The following is a 27032-nucleotide window of genomic DNA, read 5'->3' on the forward strand; positions in this document are numbered from 1 at the left end:
GGCCTGGCTCAGGGCAGGGGCCGAAACGCATGAACGGGGGCACAGGAGCCGACACGGTGGGTCACGCACCCCCAGAAAACAATGCTCAGCACCCACCAGCCCCAGCTGTTTGAGGGCTGGGGCGGGTGCTTGCAGGGGGAGGAGAACCAAGAACAGTGCAGGAAGGATCCTCGGGGGAGAGGTTGACGCTGGGGCAGGAAGAGGCAGAATGAGGGTGGGGCTTCGGGGAAGGGAGGGCGGGGCTTTGGGGGAAGGGGCGGGGCCTTGGGAAGTGAGGGCGGAGCCTCAGGGAAGGGGGCGGGGCCTCAGAGGGGCGCAGGAGGTGGACAAATAAAAGCCAGCACCTGTGCTTGGGGCTTAAAGGGCCAACCCACCGCTTCTAGCTGCGCGCTCTTCCATGGCACCGTTCCACGCGCTGTTCTGAGCAGCCTCGCCGCGGCCTGCAGCGCGTGCGAAGGGGCGGCCGGTCCGGAGGCCACGTGGCAACGTACCCGACATACCCCAGCCCAGCCGCCGCTCCCTTAGCCTTTTATTTGCTGTAAAACCACAGGGCTCGGGCCACACGTAGACAGAGGGACGCCACAAATCCACACAGATCCATGCAGGGGGCCGCACGTGGCCGGGGGCGGAGGGCGAGGGGGTGCACGGCAGCCCGGGAACCGGGGCTGTGCGGGAGCCGCGCTGCACCTCCGGGGGGCTGTGCGTTCGGTTTGCCCGCCCCGTGGCAGCAGCGGGAGGACACGACGCCTGTTCCCCACACGTGCCCGTGGTGCCTCGCTCAGCGCAGTGCCCTGCAGAGGATGGCCGTGCCGTGCCGTGCCGCAGCGTTGGGGCAGGGGGCCCGGCCCACAGCAACGTGCCCTCCCCGGGCAGGACACAGAAGGCAAGAACCGGCGATTTCCCAGCCCCCCTCTGTTTCCCAGGGGGTCTTCCTCCCATCTGGGCATCCCCACTGGATGGGAGAGGAGGCAGGACGCAGAGGGGCGAGCAGTGGGCAGGGAAGCAGAGCCTCGTGGGCAGTGGGGAGCTAGCGAGAGGAGAAGAGCCGGGGGCTGCCTGCAGAGAGGCTGTTGGGGGGTGCACAGTGCTGTACTCTGCCCCACTTGGCTCTGGGGAGCTGGCCAGGGCATGCAAAGCCCCAGGAGCTTCCCGGCGGATGCAGACGTCTGGCTCTCAGGACGGGCTGAGAGGCAAGGGCCACGTGGGAGCAGGGCTCGGTCCGGCTCTGTTTCTGGGCCGGGCACTCTCTCAGGCCTGCTTACGGACACAGCGAACGTGGGCCCCCGCCGCTCCCCCCCCCAAACTTCCCTCCCAGCTGCCCCACCGGGCTCAGCGGAGGAGCCTCCATTTCCAGCACTGACACTGCAGCTGCTTGTCCCGGCTGTGAGTTCGCCCTCGCGGCGCCACACGCCCAGCGGAGAAGCCCAGGCGCCAAGGGAGAGAGGCCCTGGCGCGGGGGGCGGGGGATTCCCGCTCACGACCGAACGTCGCTGGGTCTTCCTGCCACAGGCCCTCGGGCACAGCCTGGGGTCTGAGCGAGCGAGCGACGGTTCATCGCTACCCAGCAAATTCGGCAGCTGGCACCTGCATGGCCGCCGCACGAGCAAATAGAGTTTCTTCCAGCTCGCCCCCCCCCAGAGCAGGGTTGGGAAAATGGGGGGATGGGGTGCTCCCCTTTTTTCCAGGCGCGTGAGCCGACAGGACTCGGAATGGGGCCGGGCAGGAGGCGTGTCGGATGAGAAGGGGCTATTTTCACACGGGCACGTTTCGGACCAGTTCCGCTGTCCACCCATCCTTCGCGGGCCCGGGTGCCAAATCCGCTGGCGTGAATCCCAAAGACCACGGAGATTTTCACCCTCTGGGCCAAACAGAGAAGGGCTCTTCTGCCAACAGCCTGGCCAGTTCCAGAGCGAGCGTCCTCATCTCCAGCGCTTCCGGGAGCACGTCTTTCAAGCTAGCGGCCCGGCAAAGTCTCCCCCCGGCAGCGGGTGTGGAGAACACGCACTGCTCGTGTTTCACGTCCTTTCATCTGCTGCTGACTCCCACATACCCCTGTTCAAATCCAAGGGACACGGACGGACACGCTGCCTCGCCCGGCGCCGACGCCATGGGGCCAAAAGGGATGGAGCAGCACTCTCGGGTGCAGCCTTTCCTGGATACCTCAGCCACGGTCTCCGGCCTCTTCTTGACTATTTCCTGTGCTACGCTCTCCCCAAACGCTAGGCTGCGTGACAGACGAACTGACTCAGCACGAGGCGCACGACCAGCCACCCAGTGCGGTGGACAAGCTGCCGAACTTCCTCCCTTCCCTCTCGGAGAGAAACGAGGCCCACCTGCACTCGGACCCACTGCCCCACCCTGCCCTGGCTGGTGAGTTGGTTCTGAGAACAGCACAGCGTAGACGGCAGCGGGTTGGCACCCTCTGAGATCCTGTCACCCGCTGTAGGTGTAGCTAATTCCCATTGACTTCACCTCCTGACGTTAAGCGTGTGTTCAAGTGTGTTGCGGCTTGGCCAGCGTCTACACTGAAATAATCACCTGGGCCCAGGGTAGCTGACTTGAGCTTGGCAATACAACCGTAGGGTAGATGTTTAGTCTCAGAGTCCCGGGCCAGTGGTGGCTTTGCCGGGGGTCTTTTACAACGGCAGAGCTGTTCCCCGAAGGACCATTGCCCTGGCAGGAAAAGCGCCCATGTATGGACTTTGCCTCGATTCTATTTCAAGTTGGCCGAGAATTTTTGGCCAACAATGTTTTTCCGTTGAAAAATGCGGGTTCGTTGTCCCTGGAACAGTTCACGAGCCAGGCGCCAATTCGTTGGGTCTCCTGACCCAGAAAAAACCGTGGTGGGGAGGAGGGAAGTTCTGACGCTGTCCAATGGAAACGTTTCTCCCCTTTCTGAAGGAACCAGTCCAGTTTGCGGCGTGAAGGGGGTTGGGGGCGAAGGCTGCGCTAGCTCGCCCCAGAGGGTTCGTTAAAGGAAGCAGCAGAAAGGTCAGGCCTGAGCTGTCAATTCTCCAGTTCAGAAATAGATTCAAGATTTTGACTCTTCACCCTGATTCGAGAGGGGAGGGTGGGAATAAAAAGTCAAACAGCGGGAGAGCTGTTTCCGACTCCGCTTGGGTTACATCCCAAACCACGGACTTGTTTCTGATTCCTAATCGGCACCGCCTCTGGGGCCCCCCGCAGGCTGGTCCCCGGCCCAGACTGCTCTGGGGCGCGTGGGCCAAACCCAGCCCTCCTGCAGGCTGTGCTCATTGCGCTGACGACGCTACTTCCCGTGCATTTCCAGAACATTTCTGTAGGCTCGCTCGTTGCATTCCTTGCCCGCAGTTCCAACCAGCTCGGTACTGCGGGCTCATTTCTCCAGCCGCTCCGGGGCTCGCAACCCTCGTCGCTGCAGCAGACCTAAGCAGCTGACCCACAGGAAGTCTCCCCCAGCCTCCCTCCACGGCCGGGACCACGCGCTGCTGTTTGGAGTCCAGCCCCCTGCTCGGGTCCCATCCAATCTGAATGGACGTTTCAGATTCCCGTCCTGCTTCCCAACGTCGCGCCCACGGGCTTGCTTGGTGCTCGCCTCCTCCCCACAGCTCAGCCCCCTGCAAAGCCACATCCTCCTCCGGGTGTGAGGGGGCTCCCTTGGGCCCGCAGGTGCTGGAGGGCTTTGTGCTACAGCCAGCGCCCTGAGCGGGTGGAGACCGGAGGGACGTGCCAAGCCCCGTGCTAAGAGAGGTCGGCAGGGCCGCCCTGCAAGGGGAAGGGGCAGGCTTGGTGAGCGAGGTGGAGGAACTCAGATGGTTGGATGTTACCAGGCTTTCGGAAGGAGCCCCACTGACGTCATTCTGAGCGGAGCGTGATTTTGATCATCGTACCAGCAGCTCATGTGTCCCCACAGGTGAACAGAGAGGCTGAGAGAACCGTAAACATCCGGGGGAGGAGGATCCATTCCTTGCTCTTCCGAGTGACAGATCAACACCCCGGGACGTGGTCTGCACAACTCCTGACAGGGAGACACCTCGGATTCTTTTCCAACTGTCGCTCTGCCTCCCAAGCGGTCAGACGTCCATGGAGCGGCCAGATCAGATTAAACAAAAGTTTCAAAGAGCATAGGAGTTGCTCAGGGTGTCGCTCAGGAAACCCGTGGGCCTAGATTGTGGGGACCGCATTCGTGTCAAACTGGACGATGACACGGGACGGACACGCGCAGCCGTCCAGGGAAAATTCAGCATCCAGATCAACCACCATCAAGACCAACCGTGGCGAGCCCAGCAGAAGCTGAAAGAAGAACTCAAAGAGCAAAGCGCAGAGAGGGCGAGTCATGAGAAGACGACAAAGCCAGCATGCCCAGCCGACCACTGGGCAACCGAGGCGTTCTGCGTTTGGGTGACGTCGTTAGAAGACCAGTACGACTTAGGCACCCAACAGACTGGTCCGTACTGAAGCTAGAACCAGCCGCATGTGCATGGTAGGAATATTGGGGGGGGAGAGGGGCTGCGAATGTGTATTACTCTGTTCCATCACCAGTGGTGTGGGGTTCACCCTACCGGTATCTAAACAAACCACAGCCTGGAGGAGCCTTTGAAGATCACATCTCGGGGCACAGGCAAGTGCCGGGCACAGCCCCCAGCTGGCTGAGGAGCGGGACCCCCCGGTGGTGGGTTGAAGATGCAGAGCGGAGATTCCACAGGGCTGCGGACGAGACCTGAATGTGGATCTCCACGGCAGGAAAGCGCGGGAGTGAGCCGCCAGCTTATCCCCACCCCCCTCTGGGCTCCCCTCGCTGACGGCTCTTCCCTCCCCCCCGGCACGGCTGTGCCGTAGAAAACCGATGCCTCTCTGCCGAGCGAGCTCAGGGTTGACTTGGATTGCATCCCCAGACCACCGCCCCTTCCAAGGCCGCTCACAAGCCTGCCCCCGCACAGCACAAGTCCTCACGCCGAGGCGTGAAACCAGGCTTACCTGTGTCGATCAAGAAAGGCTTCTTTGTCGGCGCATCGCGTCCAGACTGCCCCGCTCTGCCGACAAACAGCTGATCGGCAGATCGGGGCAGCCATTTAAATTTAAATGAAGCCGCGATTATTTTAATCACGGCTTCATTTCCCTCTTCCGATCTGGCTAATCTACATGCCTCCATCGACGGAGGCATGTAGTCTAGACACACCCCTAGAGGGCTGTGTCTAGACTGGCCAGTTTTTCCGGAAAATCAGCCGCTTTTCCGGAAAAACTTGCCAGCTGTCAACACCGGCTGCTTGAATTTCCACAAAAGCACTGACTTCCTACTGTAAGAAATCAGTGCTTCTTGCGGAAATACTATGCTGCTCCCGTTCGGGCAAAAGTCCCTTTTGTGCAAAAGGGCCAGTGTAGACAGCTCAGATTTGTTTTGTGCAAAAAAGCCCCGATCATGAAAATACCAATCTAGACACTCTTTTCCCAAAATGCTTTTAACGGAAAACTTTTCCGTTAAAAGCATTTCCGGAAAATCATGCCAATTTAGACGTAGCCGAGGTGTGTAAGTCCCAGCTTGACCAAGCCCTGGCTGGGCTGATTGAGTTGGGTTGGTCCTTCTTTGGGTAGGGGGCTGGACTTGCTGGCTCCTGAGGTCTCTGCCCGCCCGCCTTTGCCCCCCAGTGAAGGCTGCCATATCACATCTGAAATTCAACTCAGGCGTTTGCCAGCGGGCTAAGGAGCCCTTCAGGGGAGTCTGGGGCTCTCTCTCTGTGCCAGGGAAGTTTCACTGCTGCCGAGCGCTTCCTTCTTAAAGGACAAGACTCTGTTCAATAAATACCCACACGGGAGCAGACAGGTGGGGTCTGAAAGCGGAGCCGCTGGAGGCCAGCGGCCTGGTAAGGCCTATGTTTGACCAGCGGCACGTTCCAAGGGTGGTCTCCTCTGGTTTACCCTGAGTTCAGTTCTGGCCTCCAAGGACGGGCTCTCTGTCAGCGGCCTCCCCCGTCCCGTCTGGCTCCCTCTCTCCAGCTCTCGCTCGCGCCCACACAGGTTTGACACGGAACGACAAACGCGCTTCTGATTAGCCAAAAAAGCGAGGGGCGGGATTTGAAAGGGTGGAAGTAGGGCAGTGTGAGAAAAGGCCCCCTTGCCCTCCCCCTCCTCAGTGTTCTCGAAGCTAGGACAATAAATACCCCTTACAACGCGGAGGATTTGGTGAGCCCCGGCACAGTGCAGGGACACAGCCGGTGTCCTCAGACAGCATTAAACAATAAATAAGTGACACTCGGTGTCTTGCCCGGTTGCCGTTGCACCGGCAACTTTGGGGGACGGGCAGAGAGTTAGTGGTTTAAATAAAAAGAAAGAAACCAACTCTCGGCTGCAGCGTGGGCCAGGTACGGTACCCCAGCCCCACCAGGCCTCGCGGGCGGCTCTCTTTCCAGAGCCTAGCCCGTCTTCGCAAGGGAGTCTCAGGCGCCTCCAGGGAGATAGCCCTCCCCCCGGCATTGCGGCTTGTCCTCTGGGAAATGTCTCCTGGTTGTCAAGGCTGCCCGGAAGGTGTGCGTGTGCCCGTGTGCGTGTCCAACCCCTCGGCGCCCCGCCGGCTGCTCCTCCCCACTTCACGCCAGGGCCCCGGCGTTGCTGTTCCCAAAGCGGCGCCGGAAGTCAGGAACTCCGAAGAGAGGAAGGGTCCTTCTCCACGCGCTTCCCTTGCCGCAGCGGCCGGCGGCGTTGCCGCCTCCGGACCTGGCTTCTCTGCGCGCTTAGTCCCGAGTTCGGTTTCTTCTCCTCAGGAAGAAGAAGCTGCTCTTCTGGGGAGGGCCCAGCAGCATCGGCACTTGGCTCTTGTGGGTAATTTTGATCTGAAAGTCGAGACAGCAAACAGCTCGATCAGTAAGGCCCCTCGGAGAGGTCACTCTGCCTGGCCTCGTCTCCTCAGCAACGGCTGCCAGCCATGACTGGGGTTGCCAGATGGTTGAAACAAAAATACCGAACACCCCCCTCCCCCCCAAAAAAACACCGGGAAAAAATTCTGTTGAAGGAGGGAAAAAAAAGGGGGGGGGGGAGACCAAAGTTGTTGAGAAAAAAAAAAAAGGGACTTATTAAGCCAAAAAATTAAAATAAAATAGCATTAAAACAGCATTGCTTCCCCTAGGTCTTTTGGTGGCAGCCATTTTGTGCCAGCAACCTTGGGGAACCAGGTAAGCATGGGGGCTGGGCTCAGGGGGCTGGAGGTGTTGGGGGCCAGAGGGGGCTCGGAGGGGGAGGGAGGAGACCGGGCGCTGAGTGTTTGTAGGGTTGCCGGGTGCCCGGCGTTTTCAGCTCCTGGCCGGGGAAAAATTCAGAAAACACCAGACAGCTCCGGTGTCCGATATTCTCTGAGTTTTTTTTACCGGACAGGAGGCAAAAATACCGGACTGTCTGGGTGGATACTGGACACCTGGCAACCCTCGCCATGGCCACCGGCCCTGCACTTTGGGAAGGCAGTGATGATTGTAGGATAGGTCCCCCGGACCCTTCCCCGAATGGGCCACGCCACGCGCGAAGCCAGAGCCCTGGGGGCCTGTGCCCCACACAGCAGCGCCCCGCTTGGCCCCCACGCTCCCGGCTCCTCTCGAGAACAGGCCGCACTTTGCTCCTCCGCCAAGCGCCGGGTTTCCAGGGCCACGGAGGGGGGTGCCGTGGGGGGCTCCTCGCACGCCAGCTGCAGCCAGGCGTCTCTAGGGCGCAGCAGCGTAAGCGACCAAACCCAGGCACCTGCGAAAGTAAAGGCCTGTCCGTGGCCGTCACCCCCCCGTCACGTGGCGCTCGAAGGGGGAGCCCAGGGGTTCTGACAGGCTTCTGAGGGAAGCTGCCGTGGAGCTGCTGCCACGGGGCCCACACACGCCAGACCCGCCTGGAAAATACACTGTCTCCCCCGGGAGGGGCTGCCCGGCGGGGTGAACGGCTCACAGGATTTTACCATCCGGCGGCATTTCCACGGCAGGACCCAGGCAACAGCATGCAAGACACGAGGGTGGAATAGCTTCACGGGGGGAGGGGAGGGCCTTCTGAACAGCGCCCAAGAGATTTGGGAGCCCAAGTGCCATTCTCAAGCATCACGGCCCGGATCCCCATGTTATTTTGATCACCGGCCCCAAGGGGAGTGAGGCACTGCAGTGCCGTGGCAGGTCTGAGATCCCGTTGACAGTCGGGGGGAATTCGACTCCTCCGTCTGCTTTGGGACATCTCCCCCCGCAGCAGGGACTTGCCGGATTAAGGGCGTCCTAGCTTTGCCCAGGCACACAGCAGAGCCGGGCCGGGGCCGTGTCCCTGGGAGCCGCCAGCCGGCCTCAATGCCATGGAGCAAAGGGGCTGGTCTGATGGGGGTCCTGGGCCGGGACGCTCACTCTCCCGGAGCTCCCGTCCCCGGCGGGTGCTGCACCCGGCCGTGCAGGCCCTGCCGCGAGCCGAGCGTGCTGCAGGGACAGAAATAGCAGGTTGCCAGGGCTCCGGTGCCACCCACCCGGAAGCTCCCAAGCACTTTCCAGGCGTTCTCACGCCAGGGATGGGGGGAGGACTGGTGCCATCCTCGTGCTTCGCTTGTGTTCACCGGGGGGTCGCCTCCCGGCCTGGCACGGGCAGGGGCCAGCGTCCTGGGACAAGCCGCCGCAGGCAGCTGGGAGCCCCAGGATCTCTGCCAGCTGAGCTCGGGGGGCACTCGGTCAGTGCCCCCCCCCGCTCCGTGCCCTGCCTCTGGAGGCCTTGAAGTTACTGAGGTGGGGCCGGTCGTGGGCCTGAAAATCCCCCCATGGAAAAGGAGCCCCAATGCCAAGAGGCTGGAGTTTTGTGCGGGTTTCTAAGAGCCCCCCAGCTTCCCAGGCCCGGCCTCCCCACTCAGTGCCGCGCCGGCAGCCCAGGACAACCCCAGAGGCTTTGGCGGCGCCTGTTCCCGCCCCGGAGAGGCGCCCCGGCGGCCCCATGCGCTCGGGGCCAGCCCCCCGGCCCTGCTGCCAACGCGTCTCCATCAGAAAGGGGGTCTTGGCAGGCTCTTCGGAGGGCCGAGGCAGGCACAGGGCGGCAACCCAGCAGGGAGACACTCGGGGCACGTCTGCTCACTGCGCTCCCCAACAGCAGGGAGCCAAAAAGAGCCCCCCCACTGGGCCCCCATTTGTTCGTTAGCCTCGGCCTTTCCGAGCCCGGCGCCAGGGCCACGCACTGTGCGTGGGGCCCCCCGTGGGCTGGGCCCTGCCCGTGTCACATGCCGTCCAAGGGCCCTTGCGGGTAACCCAGTCCCCCCGGGCTGGTCTGCGGCCCCGTCGCTAGGCCTGGGCACGTTTTGGGCTTCTGGCGCCGAGTCTCACCCCTCCTGGGGCTTAGGCCACTTCTCGTGGGGCCGGGGACCCGGCCTGCTGCGCCGGGTGCCAGCCACGTGCTGCCTCCTTCAGCGGGTGCTGCTGCTATTGTAACCGCCAGCGTGTGGCTTCGAACCGGGGACCCCGTCAGCCTCCCCTGCCCCAGCACTCCAGGCGCTGCACTCCCTGCCGGAGCCGGACACCAGCAACAGAGCAGCCTACGCCCTGCCCCTCCTTTTATCTGAGCCCCTGCACTCCGATTGGCTGCTTCTGAGCAGCCCTTCTAGGCCGGGCTGGAGGACCCGCCTTCGCTGCTCCTTTTGCTGGGGCGCTGGGTGGCAGGACAGCGGAGGCCGCCTAGGGCCCGGTGCAGCCCGTCACACGGTGTAACAGCTCCAACCAGGCCCCAGCCCCCTTCCCCTCTCTGCACGTGGGACTCGGGCTTTTGAGCCTCTTTCTGAGGCGGCAGGGCCGGGGGCACATTGCTTGGGCTTCTGGGCCTCTCTGGAGGGGGAGAGCGGCCAGGAGACAGTGACTTGGGGGGGCTGTGGGGTGATGAGGTCCCCTCCCGCCCCAGTGGGGGGGGACAAGGGACAGCTGCCGTCCAGTAGTGTACGTAGGGAAATCTTGGGGGGTTTCTCTGCATTGCTTATCCCGTCACTGAGGCAGGCCCCCGCCTCCAGCAGCTGCTCTTGCTGGGGGTCCCCGGCTTCCCCCCCGGTGCCCGCTGCCGACTCACTGTGCAGGGAGGCTGCATCCAGGGCTCTCCGTCCACCTGCATGGGGAGCAGCTTCGCTGTCCTGGAACCGCAAACACACAGGGTGCAGGGTGAGGCCTGGGAGGGCTGGGGGGACGGACACGGACGGGAGCACCCGGGGATGTGGGATGGACGCAGGAGGCTGCTGCAAGAGTCCGAGGCCAGAGGGACCCCAGAGATCCTCCCGTCCGACCCCCCGTCTAGCGCGGGGCTCCCAGACCATCCAGGCAGCAAACCCGGCCGGGGCAGAGCGAGGCAGGGCACGCCCCAGCCCGCCACGCTCCTGCGACGAAGCGCTCTGGCCTCGCCCCCAGCCTCAGGGCTGGCCCTGGCCTCGGCCACCGGCTCCCAGCTCGGCTCCCGGCCCCGGCTGTGGTGTCACCCTCGGCCCCAGCCAGGCGATCCAGGGAGCTAGCCCACCCACGTGCCCCCGAAGGCTCCCTGCACACGAGGCGGGGCCCAGGGCTGGGGACACCGCCGGGCGCTAGTGGACTCCTCTGGGGAGGTGCCTGCCCCTCGGTAGCCCACCCGCCAGGTGAAACAAGGGAGCGGCCTGAGACTCGGCGGCCCGCAGGCTCCGGAGCAAACAGCAGCAGAGGCGAGTCCGACGCCCACGGCCTGGGAGCGCCACTCGGGGGAGGGCCCAGCCGTGCACGGGGCTGCCCACACCCATGCCCCGCTCAGGCCAGAGGGAGGGCAGGGAGCGGGGGCCTGGCGCGGGGCAGCGCCCATGGGAGGAGGGCCACGCTGGCCAGCGTGACCTTGCCACCCACGCAAGGCAGGCGGGGCGGGACTGACTCCCAGTGGGCGCGGGCGGGACGGTACCTGATGGTGACGGAGGAGCACTGGGCCAGTCTCTTCCCAGCACTCTTCAGGCCGGTGTAGATCTGCCCCATCTCCATCGCCCCCTCCAGCCCCACCACTTCCAGGAGCTGGTCGCTGAGGTCTGGGAGGAGAGAGACAAACGCGGCATGGAGGGGCCGGACGGGCCCATGTCCCCACACAGCCCTCCCCCGGCCGCGGGGCTAGCGCGAATTACCCCTGCTCCTTCCTACTCCTGCTTGCGGACAGGAGCCAGGCCTCGGGGACCGACATTTCCACAGCGACCGCGCTCGTCATCCCCGTGAGGCAGCCCCCTGAGGAGCAGAACTCGGCAGCCGCTGGAAACACGGCAGCCATGCTGCCTAGTGGTCAGGGCCGGGGCGCCAATACCTCGCCTAAAGGCAAGGCGAGGGGGCGTTTGCTGAACAGATGGATTCAGCCTGGGCACTGAGGGGTAAGAGCCGTGAACCCCTGACTGGCCACCCACGCCTCGCCAACCCCCGGCGTTGGGATGTGCCCTGTGGTCACAAACCAAGCCCAGGGCCCCGCGACAGCGCACCGAACGCACGTTGCTAGAATGGGGAGAGCCCCCGGGAATGGGCAGGAGTCCCCGGGGAACGACAGGAATCTGGCCTTGCCCCCAGAGATCCTAGACCACAGGCAAATGGAGCAGCTGCAGACAGGCCCGTGGGGTGTTCAGAGAGGTTCTGCTCCCATGAGAGATTCCTGGCCAGGTGTCTCAGCTTTAAAAGGAAGTTTTCCTTCACACAGTGCATGGTAAACCTGTGGAACTCCTTGCCGGAGGATGTTGTGAAGGCCAGGATTTCAACGGGGTTCAAAAAAGAGCTAGATAGATTCCTGGAGGTTAGGTCCCTCGATCGCTCTTAGCCAGGCTGGGCAGAGATGTGTCCCTAGTCTCTGTTTGTCAGAGGCTGGGAAGGGGCGACAGGGGAGGGATCACTGGTTGGTTCTCTGTTCTGTTCCATCCCTCTGGGGCACCTGGCGTTGGCCACTGAGGGCAGACAGGACACGGGGCTGGATGGGCCTTTGGGCTGACCCAGCCTGGCTGTTCTGACGTTCTTACATGGAGCCATCTGCACGTCAGGCGTTCAGAAAGGTCCCCCGGCAGTGTGCGGGGGCTCGGCCTGCCCCGGGCTGGGCCAGTTCCCACACAGCATATCGCAGAGAACGGGCCACGGCAATGGGGCAACTAGCTGCCCCCTGGCTCTGCAGGCTGGAGCTAGAGCCCTCGGGCTTGCGGCCCGGCTCCCAAGAGCACTGCTTGGAGCAGTCCCGGACAGGGCCCGAGTGCCTGTCTGAAGGTGCTTCTGCTTGTGCCTGGCGTCCCTGGTCCCTGCTGCCTTGCGGGGCCCACTCGGCCTCTGGGCAAAGACAGAGCCGCGTCGGCCTGTCGGGATTGCCTTGCAGGCACTGAGACCCGAGGGACCTTCCGGGAGGACTTCAAAGGCAGAGGCCCACAAAGCAGCCGCCCACGAGGCTTGGAGAAGGCTGGTTCAGCGGGGCTGGTGGCAGAGGGACAGGCCCCGAGAACGAGGAAGGTGCAAAGAGAAGGAAGAGGGAGGCAGAGAACAGAAAAGGTCGGAGGAGAGGGCCCCTCGACCTCAGCCTGCAGGGGTGCTGTGTGTGCAGCTGGGGAAGGAGGCTCGCACACCAGCCCATGCCGCTCTCGGAAGGCCCCAAGCACGGCTCGGAGCCATGGTGGGAGGCGTTCTTGCAGCTCGGAGCCACGGCGGGAGGCGTTCTTGCAGCTCGGAGCCGCGGCGGGAGGCATTCTCGTGGCTCAGAGCCGTGGCGGGAGGCGTTCTCGTGGCTCAGAGCCGTGGCGGGAGGCGTTCTCGTGGCTCAGAGCCGTGGCGGGAGGCGTTCTCGTGGCTCAGAGCCATGGCGGGAGGCGTTCTCGTGGCTCAGAGCCGTGGCGGGAGGCGTTCTCGTGGCTCAGAGCCGTGGCGGGAGGCGTTCTCGTGGCTCAGAGCCGTGGCGGGAGGCGTTCTCGTGGCTCTGAGCCGCGGCGGGAGGCGTTCTCGTGGCTCTGAGCCGCGGCGGGAGGCGTTCTCGTGGCTCAGAGCCGCGGCGGGAGGCGTTCTCGTGGCTCAGAGCCATGGCGGGAGGCGTTCTCGTGGCTCAGAGCCGTGGCGGGAGGCGTTCTCGTGGCTCAGAGCCGTGGCGGGAGGCGTTCTTGTGGCTCAGAGCCATGGCGGGAGGCGTTCTCGTGGCTCTGAGCCGCGGCGGGAGGCGTTCTCGTGGCTCAGAGCCATGGCGGGAGGCGTTCTCGTGGCTCTGAGCCGCGGCGGGAGGCGTTCTCGTGGCTCAGAGCCATGGCGGGAGGCGTTCTCGTGGCTCAGAGCCATGGCGGGAGGCGTTCTCGTGGCTCTGAGCCGCGGCGGGAGGCGTTCTCGTGGCTCAGAGCCATGGCGGGAGGCGTTCTCGTGGCTCTGAGCCGCGGCGGGAGGCGTTCTCGTGGTTCTGAGCCGCGGCGGGAGGCGTTCTCGTGGCTCAGAGCCATGGCGGGAGGCGTTCTCGTGGCTCTGAGCCGCGGCGGGAGGTGTTCTCGCAGCTCAGAGCCGCGGCGGGAGGCGTTCTCGTGGCTCTGAGCCGCGGCGGGAGGCGTTCTCGTGGCTCAGAGCCGCGGCGGGAGGCGCTCTTGTGGCTCGGAACCGTGGCGGGAGGCGTTCTCGCAGCTTGGAGCAGCCGGGGCTCAGGGCTCGGGATGCTGGCCCGATTCCGGCTCTTCCCCACTAGCTCATGGTAAGCCGTCCCCAAGGGAGCTGAGCAGCCGACCGCTCTCTGTCCCCGGGGCCCACCCCGGCCAGTCCTGCCCACCCCCCACTGCATGCGCCCCACCACGCAGACAAGAGGAAGAAATAACCCAGGTGGTGTCTGGGAGGGGGGGTCACTGGCAGCTCCCACCAGCACAGTGCAACCAGCCTCCTCACCTCAGACAGAGCCCTGCCACGGACACCGGCCCCGAGCCTCACGCCGACCTCCCTGAGATCTGCGTCCAACAATCCCGCGCCACCCGCCGGCCTACTGCTAGCCCGTCTCCAGCCGGCTGCTTCTCCCACCCTGCGGGCTGGGCTGCAGGCCCCCGGCTGGCCGGCCTCCCCGCTCCTCCGCCACACCCGGGCACTCTACCCACCCCCCCAGGGCGAGGGGAGAGATCTCACTCCCTGCCTCCCCGCACCCGCGGCTCACCTTGGATGCAGAACTTGAGTTCCTTGGCGTCGGTGACCACCGTGGAGTGCAGCTTTTCGGGCACTTTCTTGCTCATCCGGTTGTAGCTGCGCTGCCGCTTGGTCTCGCCCCAGAGGTTGGAGCCGCCGTACATGCTGGGGATGTTGAGCACGGCAATGCCCTCCAGCGAGGTGCTGCTCAGGTCCAGCAGCGTGCCGTCGCACTGCAGACAGACAGACACACTGTAGACACACTGCCGTCGCACTGCAGACAGACAGACACACTGTAGACACACTGCCGTCGCACTGCAGACAGACACACTGTAGACACACTGCCGTCGCGCTGCAGACAGACGGACACACTGTAGACACACTGCCGTCGCGCTGCAGACAGACAGACACACTGTAGACACACTGCCGTCGCACTGCAGACAGACAGACACACTGTAGACACACTGCCGTCGCACTGCAGACAGACAGACACACTGTAGACACACTGCCGTCGCGCTGCAGACAGACAGACACACTGTAGACACACTGCCGTCGCACTGCAGACAGACAGACACACTGTAGACACACTGCCGTCGCACTGCAGACAGACAGACACACTGTAGACACACTGCCGTCGCGCTGCAGACAGACGGACACACTGTAGACACACTGCCGTCGCGCTGCAGACAGACGGATACACTGTAGACACACTGCCGTCGCACTGCAGACAGACAGACACACTGTAGACACACTGCCGTCGCACTGCAGACAGACAGACACACTGTAGACACACTGCCGTCACTCTGCAGACAGACAGACACACTGTAGACACACTGCCGTCGCACTGCAGACAGACAGACACACACACTGTAGACACACTGCCGTCACTCTGCAGACAGACAGACACACTGTAGACACACTGCCGTCGCACTGCAGACAGACACACTGCCGTCGCACTGCAGACAGACGGACACACTGCTGTCGCACTGCAGACAGACAGACACACTGTAGACACACTGCCGTCGCACTGCAGACAGACACACTGTAGACACACTGCCGTCGCACTGCAGACAGACAGACAGACACACTGCCGTCGCACTGCAGACAGACAGACACACTGTAGACACACTGCGTCGCACTGCAGACAGACAGACACACTGTAGACACACTGCAGACAGACAGACACACTGCATCGCACTGCAGACAGACAGACACACTGTAGACACACTGCCATCGCACTGCAGACAGACAGGCACACTGCCTTCGCACTGCAGACAGACACACTACCGTGGCACTGCAGACAGACATACTGTAGACACACTGCCGTCACACTGCAGACAAACACACAGCCGTGGCATTGCAGACAGACAGACACACTGCTGTGGCATTGCAGACAGACATGCTACCATGGCACTGCAGATAGACAGACACGCTGCCATCGCACTGCAGACAGTCATACTGTAGACTCACTGCCATCGCACTGTAGACAGACAGTCTGTAGACACACTGCTGTGGCACTGCAGACAGGCAGACACACTATAGTGGCACTGCAGACAGACACACTGTAGACACACTGCAGACAGACAGACAGACACACTATCGTGGCACTGCAGAGAGACACACTGCTGTTGTACTGCAGGCAGACACACTACCGTGGCACTGCAGACAGACAAACACACTGCCGTGGCACTGCAGACAAACACACTGCCGTGGCACTGCAGACAGGCAGACACACTGCCGTGGCACTGCAGACAGGCCGGCATGCTGCCGTGGTGCTGCAGATAGACGGACACATTGCTGTGGCCCTGCAAACAGACGGACACATGGCCATCGCGCTGTAGACAGACCAGCCGATGGGGTCAGTGAAGGGCAAGTAGGCTTGTGAGTGGGCCGTGTGAGCGGCTGCCTTCATCTCAGTGGGCAGCAGGGTTGAAATTGGCCACGTGCACATTGAATACACGCAGACTATGTCATAACCAGTCACAGAAACGCTTAATCATTTGTATATTCAGAGAATTGTCATCAACTTCAAATAGTTCAAGAAAAGTTACTTTACATCACACTCAAATTAAATTACCAGCGCAAGTAACAACCTCCCAGGCCCACTGGTGTCGTACCCAGGACGCTTTCCCAGGACGGGGGTAACTAGCTAACTGCACTTAGGTACCTAGAATTTGCGGGGGCCTCCCTCTCACTCCTTTTCTCCTGCTCGTACGTGAGCATTTGTTTCTAATATTGTATTGGGGGCGTGGGGAGTGGAGGGTGTACATCAGAAATCTCTAAGGGTGTGTCTACGCAGCACCCTTCGCTCCAACTAAGCGACGCAAATTGTAGCATTTATTTCGATGCTCTTTTGAAATAGCCGATTTTGTCACTTGGCGCAGTCTACGCCGTGCCAAATTTTGAAATAACTCGCTATTCCGAAATGCCCCTCGCGCCTCGTGGAATGAGGGTGACCGGAACATCAGGCTAAGCCCCCCTCTCCCCCCGTTATTTCAAACTCTATTTCAGAATAACAGGCTGCTTCAATAGATGCAGCATAGCTATTTCAGGATACTTCCGGTATCCTGAAATAGCTCCGCAGTGTAGACATGACCTAACAGCATTCCAGCGCTCACATAATCTTTGACCGCCTGGTTCTCTCTTTTGGCTACAAGATTTTTTATGATATGTTTTAAATGAGCATTTAAAAACCGCAGAGAAGTCAGCTTAGCTTTTTTTTTTTCAAGTAATTTCAAGTAGAACTGATGTCACTAAATGGACAAAAATCACCACTCAGAGTTCACCATGTTTTATCTACATCCGCTCAGAAAACTCCCACCGCTCAGCCGCCTTTGCTTGTGGCCTCTTCTCTTATTACTTGACGTGACTTTAGAGAATCAGATATTTTGGCTTGTCCAAGCCTTATTCCTGTGATGATGGTTCCTTCTAAATGCGCTTTGGAAAACGGCGTTGACTTTGGCAGAAAATAATAGGAAAGATGGGAAAGAAGAAATGGTCAAAGGATTCACTATTTGGGGTCTTTATCAAGGCTTCTCAGCGTTATACAGAAAAATTGCAGACTGAAAATGCCATTAAAAGGTGTGTGTGGCTTTTGAAAGGACTAGAGGAGAGGACAAGTAAACAGAGCTGGGAACTTTAATTGTATAAACAACTTTAATTCCTCTGCCAGCACTCAAGCATGGAGAGTATTTTATAAGCACACAGTACTTGGACTGGCATTATCGTCTGATTGGGAAGGCTGATAACCGATAACTGGCAAAATTAAGGGTGGTTCTCCAAGGAGGCAGAGAGCAAATTCCTTCCTTGATATTGCAAAAAACGCCATTCGTGTATGCAGGGGAACATATCCTTTTTTTTTTTTGTATTCCAAATGTATTTTCTAGGCTGCAAAGCATCTGTTCTTTTGCCTGCTAAGTTATAGCTGAGCAAGGATCAGAATTTTTTGTTTCCTCTTGGATTTTGATGATGCTGGAGAATTTCTATCCTCCAGGTTTGTCAAAGAAGACGGTGTGTCGGGTAACAAAGAACTCTTCCGAGTCCTCGTTGCTAGAATTTTGACTCTTTTTCTTGCTGAGCAAAGGCCTTAGTCTTCTTTTTCACAGAATCGTATAAACGTTGGGCGGGAAGAGACTTCAAGAGGTCCCCTAGTCCAGCTGTCCATGCTGAGGCAGAACCAGAAAAACCAAGACCAACCCTGACAACTGTTTGTCTCACCTGTTCTTAACGCTCTCCAGTGGTGGGGACTCCACGGCCTCCTTTACAGAATTACAGAAATCCAGGAGTGGGAAGGAAGTTGTAAAACAATTCACGCTCAAGTGAGGACATTTTAAATAGTCATGCTCCAAAAATTAGGGAATTGTAAATATCACTGCATGAGAATATGTGTGATTCTGCCTGCAAATGAATATACCAATACACACACACACACACACACACACACACACACACACAATGCTTGGAAGTCATGTTTAGCTCATCCTTGCTTGTGAAAAGCCACAAATGGAGGAGGTGGGGTTACACACACACACACACACACACACACACACACACACACACACACACACACACACACACACACAATGCTTGGAAGTCATGTTTAGCACACACACACAATGCTTGGAAGTCATTTTTAGCACACACACACACAAAATGCTTGGAAGTCATTTTTAGCTCACCTTTGCTTGTGAAGAGCCAGAAATGGAGGAGAAGGGGTTACACACACGCACACACACACACACACACACACACACTCAATGATGCTTGGAAGTCATTTTAGCTCACACTTGCACACACACACACACACACACAATGATGCTTGGAAGTCATTTTAGCTCACACTTGCACACACACACACACACACACACACAATGATGCTTGGAAGTCATTTTAGCTCACACTTGCACACACACACACACACACACACACACAATGATGCTTGGAAGTCATTTTAGCTCACCCTTGCTTGTGAAGAGCCAGAAAAAGGGGAGGAGGGGTTACACATTTTAAGCCAAGCTGAAAATCTTGGGTGGTTTGTTTCAGTTCCTCATTCTTCGGTGCATTTTTGAAAAAAATAATCCGTCGAAAGATCCTCCCGCATCTCGAGGTGCACGGTGGGTGCCTGGTTTGATGCCGCTCAGCTCACTGGCCTTTCTCCGTGGGTCTTTAACAGGGTAGCTTCTGGGCATGTCCAGACGTTGCGCTTCCATCCGGCAGGACTGGGCCGGTGAAGAGAGGAAGCGCCCAAGACCCGCCGATGCAATAGGGTCAGGGTCACGAAGGTGACGGAACGCGGTGTCATTCCATGGAGTTCACAGAGCTCATCCCCCGTGGAGCGAGGGGAGCTGGTCCTCCCCTCCTCCTTGAGCAGTGCAGGGGAGGGGCAAGCCACAGGCCTGGGCCTGGGCCGAGAACGCTGGAAGGCCCCGATGTGCTGAGACTGGACAGAGCTGCCCCGTTGGGAGGTGTGAACACCCCGGGGGAGTGCAGCCCCTCGCTGCTAACTCACGCCCACGTGCATGCAAGTAGCCGCGTCAGGCCAGATTTACAAGGCAGCTGGCTGCTAAGGATGCAGGCAGGCGCCCTAAGGGAATAAACTACCCCAGAAAAAGCGCACTGGTGCGGGGGGTCCCGTGTCCATGCCGGGGGCGGGGCGCATCGTTTGGATGACTCTGGTAGAAACTGCCATTGCACTGCAGACAGACACACTGCCAGCACACTGCAGACAGACAGACACTCTGCTGGCGCACTACAGACAGACACACTACTGGTGCACTGCAGGCAGACAGACACACTGCTGTCACACTGCAGACAGACACACTGCCGTCACACTGCAATTGCACTGTAGACACACTGTTGTCGCACTGCAGACAGACAAACTGTAGACACACTGCAGTCGCACTGCAGACAGACACACTGCCGTCACACTGCAGTTACACTGCAGACACACTGCTGTCACACTGCAGACAGACAGGCACACTGTCATCGCACTGCAGACAGACACACTGCCGTCGAACTGCAGACAGACACTCTGCCGGCACACTGCAGACAGACAGACACACTGCCGTCACACTGCAATTGCACTGCAGACACACTGTTGTCGCACTGAAGACAGACAGACACTCCGCCGTTGCACTGCAGACACACTGCCGTCACACTGCCGACAGACACACTGCCGACACACTGCCATTGCACTGCAGACAGACACACTGTAGACACACTGCCATCGTGCTGCAGAGAGACAGACACACTGCCGTCGCGCTGCAGACAGACACACTGCCATTGCACTGCAGACAGACAGACACACTGCTGTCGCGCTGCAGACAGACAGACACACTGCCGTCGCGCTGCAGACAGACACACTGCCGTCGCACTGCAGACAGACAGACACACTGCCGTCGCGCTGCAGAGAGACAGACACACTGCCGTCGCGCTGCAGACAGACACACTGCCGTCGCACTGCAGACAGACAGACACACTGCCGTCGCGCTGCAGAGAGACAGACACACTGCCGTCGCGCTGCAGACAGACACACTGCCGTCGCGCTGCAGACAGACAGACACACTGCCGTCGCGCTGCAGACAGACACACTGCCATTGCACTGCAGACAGACAGACACACTGCCGTCGCGCTGCAGACAGACACACTGCCGTCGCACTGCAGACAGACAGACACACTGCCGTCGCGCTGCAGACAGACACACTGCCATTGCACTGCAGACAGACAGACACACTGCCGTCGTGCTGCAGACAGACAGACACACTGCCGTCGCGCTGCAGACAGACACACTGCCGTCGCACTGCAGACAGACAGACACACTGCCGTCGCGCTGCAGACAGACAGATACACTACTGTCAGCAGCTTTCTAGTGCAGACAGGGCTGTAGGCCCCCACCACTAGCACGGACCACACAAGAGATCGACAGTGAGGAACAGGCTGCTGTGCCGACAACACGCTGGCTAGAGCAGCCACTGACCCGGTGAAGCGAAAGAAGGAACAGACCCAGGCCTGCAGCTAAGCTGGAAACGGGCATCAGATAAACCGTCTGTAGGCCACCACTGCTCTGAACAGGGAAGGGACGGAGGTGGTGACTCGGTCCAATAAGGACGCCGCCCGCTAAGTCTTACGCACGCTGGTGCCTTCAGGGGGTTGGGGAGGTGAGCGTATTAGAAAGGGCCGCCAGCCACTGCTGGGCTTGGCAGAACTTGGGTGGGTTTGTAGAGGGAGAAACATTGTTCTCCTTGGCCTCTGAGGACAGGGCAGGGAGCAAGGGGCTTACACTGCAGCAAGGGAGGTTTAGGCGGGACAGCAGAAATAACTTCCTGCCTGGGGGTGACACGCTGGAATAAATTGCCTAGGGAGGCTGTGGAATCTCCAGCCCTGGAGATATTTAAGAGCAGGTTGGACAGACACCTGTCAGGGATGGACGGTGTCCGGTCCTGCCAGCCCTAGGATTCTGTGATTAACACGGAGCATCACCCCCGCCTCCCCGACGCAGAGGAGCATCCAAGGAGCAGGGAACGTGTTCCCCGAGTGCCAGCGTGGTACAATGGGTTCTTTGAGAGGGGGCAGCTGGCAGGGAGGCTGGCTGGAGAAATGTGCAGCTGGGGAAACCCAGATTTGTGTCCAGGAGCCGTCCCGTCGCAGTTGCCAATTTCCAAAACAAAACTGCCATTTCTCTGCCCGCATGGCAGTTGCCTCAGAGCTGGAGGGAGAACGGGCTGGGTATTTCAACCGAAACTCCCGCTGGGTTAACGCTTTGCTGCCTGGCGTGGTGCTGTCTGCGGCACACGCGCGTCGGATCTGGAGTGCCGGCGCATCGCTGCGTGGTGTGGCTCCCGCGCCCGGCTCAGAGACACGGGGATTTTAACAACCCCTCCACCTTTTCCTCATCCCATGGCCCAGTCGGGTGGGGTCCCTCTGTCCAGAGCAAGCTGGAATTCTTGCCAGGCCACGGACGGACCAGTTCAGGGAGGCTGGCCAGCCGCATAGCTGGAAACCGGGGCTAGGGAGAAAGGCACCACCTTGGGGATCAGGCCAGAAACGTGGCCGCTTGGCAGGTCAGGCCCCTCCAGTGCCTGCACTAGCGATGCTGCCTTTCCGTTAGTCATTCCTCTGGACTACTTCAACCAACCTGTGGAACTCCTTGCCAGAGGATGTGCTGAAGGCTAGGACTTGAACAGGGTTCAAAAAAGAGCTAGATAGATTCCTGGAGGTTAGGTCCATCAGTGGCTATTGGCCAGGATGGGTAGGCATGGTGTCCCCAGCCTCTGTTTGTCAGATGATAGGGGAGGGATCACGTGAGGATTCCCTGTTGTGGTCCCTCCCTCTGGGGGATCCGGCATGGGCCGCTGTGGGCAGACAGGACACTGGGCTGGATGGACCTTTGGTCTGACCCAGTCTAGCCATTCTTAAGTTCTTCTGTTCAAATCCCGGTGACCGGGGTTGGTGCGGGGACGTGGGGGAGACGCAGGAGTCACTCGACAATCTGGTGGCCCTTGTGGCCTTAAAAGCTGCGACTCTGCTCCCCTGCCCACGTGCCTGATCTCTCACCGAACCACATCCTCCTGCGCTCCCGTTGGCATTGACTGCGCATGGCAGTCGCTGCCAGGCATCTCCCCCCGGACAAGCCCCCTTGGGGCAGGGCCTGGCCCCGGGACCTCCCAGGCTGCAGTGGGCGAGGCTACAATGCGGGGTCCACAGCTCGCCGGGTGAGCAGAGGAGGGGCTCCGCGGAGAGGGGTGTCCAAGGCCAGGGGAGGAGCTTGGGGTGGCTGGGGGGTGGAGGGAGGCCGGCAGAGGCCCCTGGAGCTGGGGGAGGTGAGGTGGCCCTGGCAGAGGTCACCCTATCTGCTGTGCTTTGGGGGCCCTTTGACCCCAGCGTTGGCGCCTGTGTCCTTCTCCCCGGTGGTGACTCGCTGGCTTTGCTGCATCTTTCCTGCCCCTGGCTGCTGTGAGCCCACGCGGGCTGCCCGGGGTGACACAGGGACGCGCCGTTTCTGCCCCGGCAGCCCAAGAGTCTCTTTCACGGGAGGGTGGGCACCCAGCCACGAGGCCACAATGGAGGGGCTGAAAGGGGCGGGGCCTGCTGCCAAGTCTTTGGCACCGAACTGGACCTTCTTTGCTTGACTGACACTCGAGGACAGGACCCCTGCCCCTTGCCCACGCTGGGGAGCGACGCCCCCACCTCCCTTCCAGGCACCTAGCACTGCAATGGATCTGAACTGTGGGGCAAGCCCCAGTCCCGTGGCTCTACGTGGCCACGGGCGCACGGTGCGGCCCGGAAACCGGCTTTCAGAGCGCTCCTCCGCTTCGGCTCCGCTGCCACGCACGGGCCAGCTGGCCTCAGAATTCCACCTGACTCGTGGCCCGAGGGCCGGTGCTGAGGGGTCTGGATGCTTTGCCAAGGAGCAGAGAGGACAGAGGGGGGTTTCCACCACCTCGCTCCAGCTCAGCATCCCACCCCCAGGCCTCGCCTCAGAGCAGATCGGTTCCTTTCCTGCCTTGCACCCCGGGATCCCTTCTCCACTAGCTCAGCACAGGTCGCTCGGCCTGGCCAGCGGGCACTCCTGGGGCTGGCGTTCTAGGCTCGCTGCCTGGGCACAGCTAGCTGGGGGATGGGTTCCCTCCTGCCCGAGGGAGGAGAACGCCACTGCTGGCGGTAAAATCCACGTGCGTGTGGCTGGGCTGAGAGCACACCGCCGTCTGACTCACACGGGCCCCTCCATCCTACGCCATCGCGCCCTCCTCTCTGGTTCCACCTCCCACCCTCGTCGGGTTTCACATGCAGCACCCTGCCCCCTTCCCGTCCCCTCCCAGCCCTTCCTACCCAGGCTGTAATTAAGGTAAGAGATACACTGGGGAGATTAGGGGTTTCTTTGCGGGACATGAATTAAACTGCAAGCGGCCTTTCTCTTTTCCAGCCCTCATGAATAAGCAATGAAAGGTTCATTTATTCAGCGATAAGGGAAGCGGGGAGTTTACGGAAAAACCCACCGCGCTGTGAAACGGCCGCGCGCTTAGCAACCACAGGCAAGCAGCTCCCTCCGCTAATTAAAGGCTGTTTCCATGTCGCCCGAAGACGGCTGTGCGCAGGCCCGGCGTTCACAGAGAGCGCCTGTTCCCGGCCTGCCTCCGTCCAGCTGTGAGGCACGCCCAGGGGAATTCTGATCTCCCACCACGGACAGGAGCGAGGGCAGGGGCCCGGCTCCGAGCGCTCTGGTGCGTGTTTAGAGAGAAGTCCCCTCGCAAATACACAGACGTGACCTGAATATTTCCCCGAGCTTCTTGCCTGTTTCCTTTCCCCAGACGCTTGCTCCTTTCCCCCGGCTTCCTGCCTGCGCCCAGCAGCGCTGGGGACACCCCACTCCGGGAGGGACGGAGCCAATCAGGCAGGGCTACGGAGCGCCTGTGTTTACACGCCAACTGCTCGGGGCTCTCCCACGAAGAGCAAGAGGCCGGCTTGACGGGAACGCGCTAGAACGTCTGCAAGGCGCAGTGACGTCGGTCCGTTTCAGGTCGGGGCTGGGCTCGCTTGCACAGCCCTACGGACCCCATTCTGCCAGGCGCTGGGCAGCTGCAGAGGGCGAAGCCCCGCCGGCCCCAAAGAGCGTACTGTCTGCTCGCCGAACGCAGCGGCGGGGCCTTGCTGGGGCTCAGCTCTCGGCCTTTGCTCGGAAACGATATTTGAGGGACACAAAACCGGAGGGGGCCTGTATGGTCGGATCCCTGCAGCGACGAGCAACGTTTTCCAAATCACCTACAGGGCAGAGGTGCCTAAAATGAGCAAAAGCACCTAAGTGATTTAGGAGCCTAGGGCTCACTTCCAAAAGTGGCAGGCACTTACGGTCACAAGTTCAAAGGTATTTAGACACCCGAGGACAGACACGTGTCTGGCAGGGCCTTCGAAAGCATCTAAGTAGGTTCAGTGTCTCACCGATCCGATGGGAGTTAGGCACGCAGGTGCTTTCGAACCTAGCTGCATCTTTATGCACCTAAATACCTTTGACAATCTGGCCGTAAGCGCTGAAGCCCCTTTTGAAAAGGGGATTTGGGTTCCTAAGAGGTCTCCTCTGCCAATAAATATTCCGATGCCAGCCGGCGACCCTCCACGATCCACTGCCATCCCGGACGTCCCTGAGGGGGCAGATGGCCGGAGCTCCCCTTTCCTTCCCAAGAGCTCAGCCTCCCGGAGGAGTCGCTTGCGGGCCCCCGTCCGTGCCACGCGGGGGCCAAGGGGGCTCACCTCCACCTCCAGGTACTCGTGCAGCTTCTTGCAGGTGGCAGCAAAGGTCTCCGTCGTGCCGAATTCGAAGTACCACAGCTTGTTCTTCATCCTGGCCCACGGGACAGAGCGGGGACAGGCGTGAGCGTGTCTGCCGGCCGGAGACCCGGCTCCCTCCCCACAGCCCCGCTGGCAGGGGACTGGCCGGCCAGGGGCTGAGCTGCTGCCCGCACGCCTGTCTCCCACAACCAGCGGGCTAGCAAGGGAAGGCGTCTCCTCGGCAGCCGCCGTGACACCCGCGCTCTGCCCAGAGTCGAAGGGAATATGGGCCGTTGGGGGCGGGGGGCTGGCGAGGCCCGAGCAGGGCAGTTTCTGCAGCTCTGCCGCCACTGAGCTGCCTTCCGCCGAGCTGGGCAGCAGGGCAGCGTCCGGAGCGCAGGAATTCCTGCTTTCGGCCAGGCCCGGCGTCACCCAGGAGGCGCCCACGTGCTGGTTCCACCCCCTGCCCGGCAAACCCAGCAGACCACTGCAGGGTGCCCAGGGCACCGGTCTGCAGAAACCCCAGTCACAGCGGGGCTCCCCGTGGGTGGAGGTGGCTGGAGCAGCGGCTCCTCTCCAACCCCGGCTCTCCTCTCGGGGGATGGGGGATGGGGACAGGAGACCTCCAGCCAGCTCTCTGCTCCACCCCCGCCCGCACTGCCCGGGCCAGGGACCCTACCAGCCCCTGGGCCGTCCTGCTGCTGGGAGGGGAGGACTGAGCTGGCCCCAGTGGCAGCGGGGGGGGCACACGGAGAAGGGGGCCGGGGAGCGCTCTGCCCAGGGGATGCAGCGAGGGGTCAGTGGAATCCCGGAGGCACAGCTAGCTCGGTTCACCAGCCACTGAACAGAGCCGGGCCAGGCCGGACGGGGGACCCCATGGGTGAGTGGCTGGGGCGCCTCATGTCTTGTGCTCCCAGGGGTGTGAATCGAAGGGCGAATTCACATCTCGCCAGCCCAACGGGGGGTCCCACAAGGCTCCCCCCAGCTCGGGACAATGCAGAGAGCTCTCCGAGAGGGACGTCCTTGGACCGATCGCGCGGTGACCGCTCCCCTGCCTAGCTCCTGGGCCGCCCACTGGTCCCAGGGCCACGGCTCCATGCCCCCTTGTGGGGCGCTGGGACGGTGGGGGGTCGGGAGGAAGCCACCGTCTGCGATATCGGAAGCCCCGGAGGTGTGGGTGCCTGGGGCCAGGAAATGGGAGGAAAGAAGAACGACGCCGAACCTCGGAGGCCCAACGCGCCCCATGGCCACGGCCACGCTGGCACCACAGGCCTCGGGCGCTGGGTCGTGCGCGCCCGGACCACAAGCCCCCGCAGCGAGATGGGCCGGCGCGGCACGGCCTCCCCCACCGCTCGGGTGCCTCCCGGCGCATTCGCAGCAGGGCCCGGGGCCCTGTCCACAGCCCGTGCGCGCCGGAGCGGCCGGGGGTTACCTGCTGTTGAACTTCTCCGGGTGCTTCTCTCTCATCAGGTGGAAGCGATGCGCGATGGAGGCGTCCTGCAGGGAGGGGGCCACGGGCACGTCAGCTGCCTTGGGACAGGCCGGCTGGCAACAGGGGCCTGGCCCGAAAAATCCCGGCAAAGTAACACGGGCGCGGAGACCCAGCCAAGTAGGCGCCACCTCTTTAGCCGGGAGCAGAGCAATACTCCGGGCTGCCACCTGGCCCCCCCGCGCCACCCCCGTCCCGCTCCACCACCCTGCCCCCCCGCTCCTTCCCGTCCTCACCCCGCTCCACCCCCCCTGTCCCCCCCGCTCCTTCCCGTCCTCACCCCGCTCCACCCCCCCTGTCCCCCCCGCTCCTTCCCGTCCTCACCCCGCTCCACCCCTGCCCCCCCGCTCCTTCCCGTCCTCACCCCGCTCCACCCCCCTGTCCCCCCCGCTCCTTCCCGTCCTCACCCCGCTCCACCCCCCTCCCCCCCGCTCCTTCCCGTCCTCACCCCGCTCCACCCCCTGTCCCCCCCGCTCCCCCCCGTCCTCACCCCGCTCCACCCCCTGTCCCCCCCGCTCCTTCCCGTCCTCACCCCGCTCCACCCCCTGTCCCCCCCGCTCCTTCCCGTCCTCACCCCGCTCCACCCCCTGTCCCCCCCGCTCCTCCCATCCTCACCCCGCTCCACCCCCTGTCCACCCCCCCCCCGCTCCTCCTCCCGTCCTCACCCCGCTCCACCCCCCTGCCCCCCCCCCCCGTCCTCACCCTGCTCCCGTCCTCACCCCTGCTCCACCCCCTGCTGCCCC

At 61.5% G+C, this 27032-nt stretch overlaps 1 protein-coding gene across 3 annotated transcripts in view; it reads right to left on the minus strand.

Annotated features, from left to right (window-relative positions):
* Positions 1-516: 516 nt before the first annotated feature.
* The window catches only part of DGKG (diacylglycerol kinase gamma), a 139337-nt gene continuing 112821 nt past the window's right edge, over positions 517-27032 (minus strand). For 2 of the 3 annotated variants that reach the window (XM_075937332.2, XM_089780900.1), the window contains exons 21-26: positions 26233-26297; positions 24783-24873; positions 14071-14272; positions 10861-10981; positions 10018-10078; positions 517-6806 (exon numbers count right to left, since the gene is read on the minus strand). In XM_075937332.2, the coding sequence (XP_075793447.2) occupies positions 6708-6806; positions 10018-10078; positions 10861-10981; positions 14071-14272; positions 24783-24873; positions 26233-26297 (639 nt within the window). In that variant the 3' untranslated portion in view covers positions 517-6707. Of the gene's footprint in view, positions 6807-10017; positions 10079-10860; positions 10982-14070; positions 14273-20409; positions 24297-24782; positions 24874-26232; positions 26298-27032 lie in introns of those variants that run through there. The other variant, XM_089780901.1, reaches the window with a different exon arrangement.

This window comes from Pelodiscus sinensis, chromosome 10 (genome assembly GCF_052426305.1).
Source record: "Pelodiscus sinensis isolate ZL-2025 chromosome 10, ASM5242630v1, whole genome shotgun sequence".
NCBI lineage: Eukaryota > Metazoa > Chordata > Testudines > Trionychidae > Pelodiscus > Pelodiscus sinensis.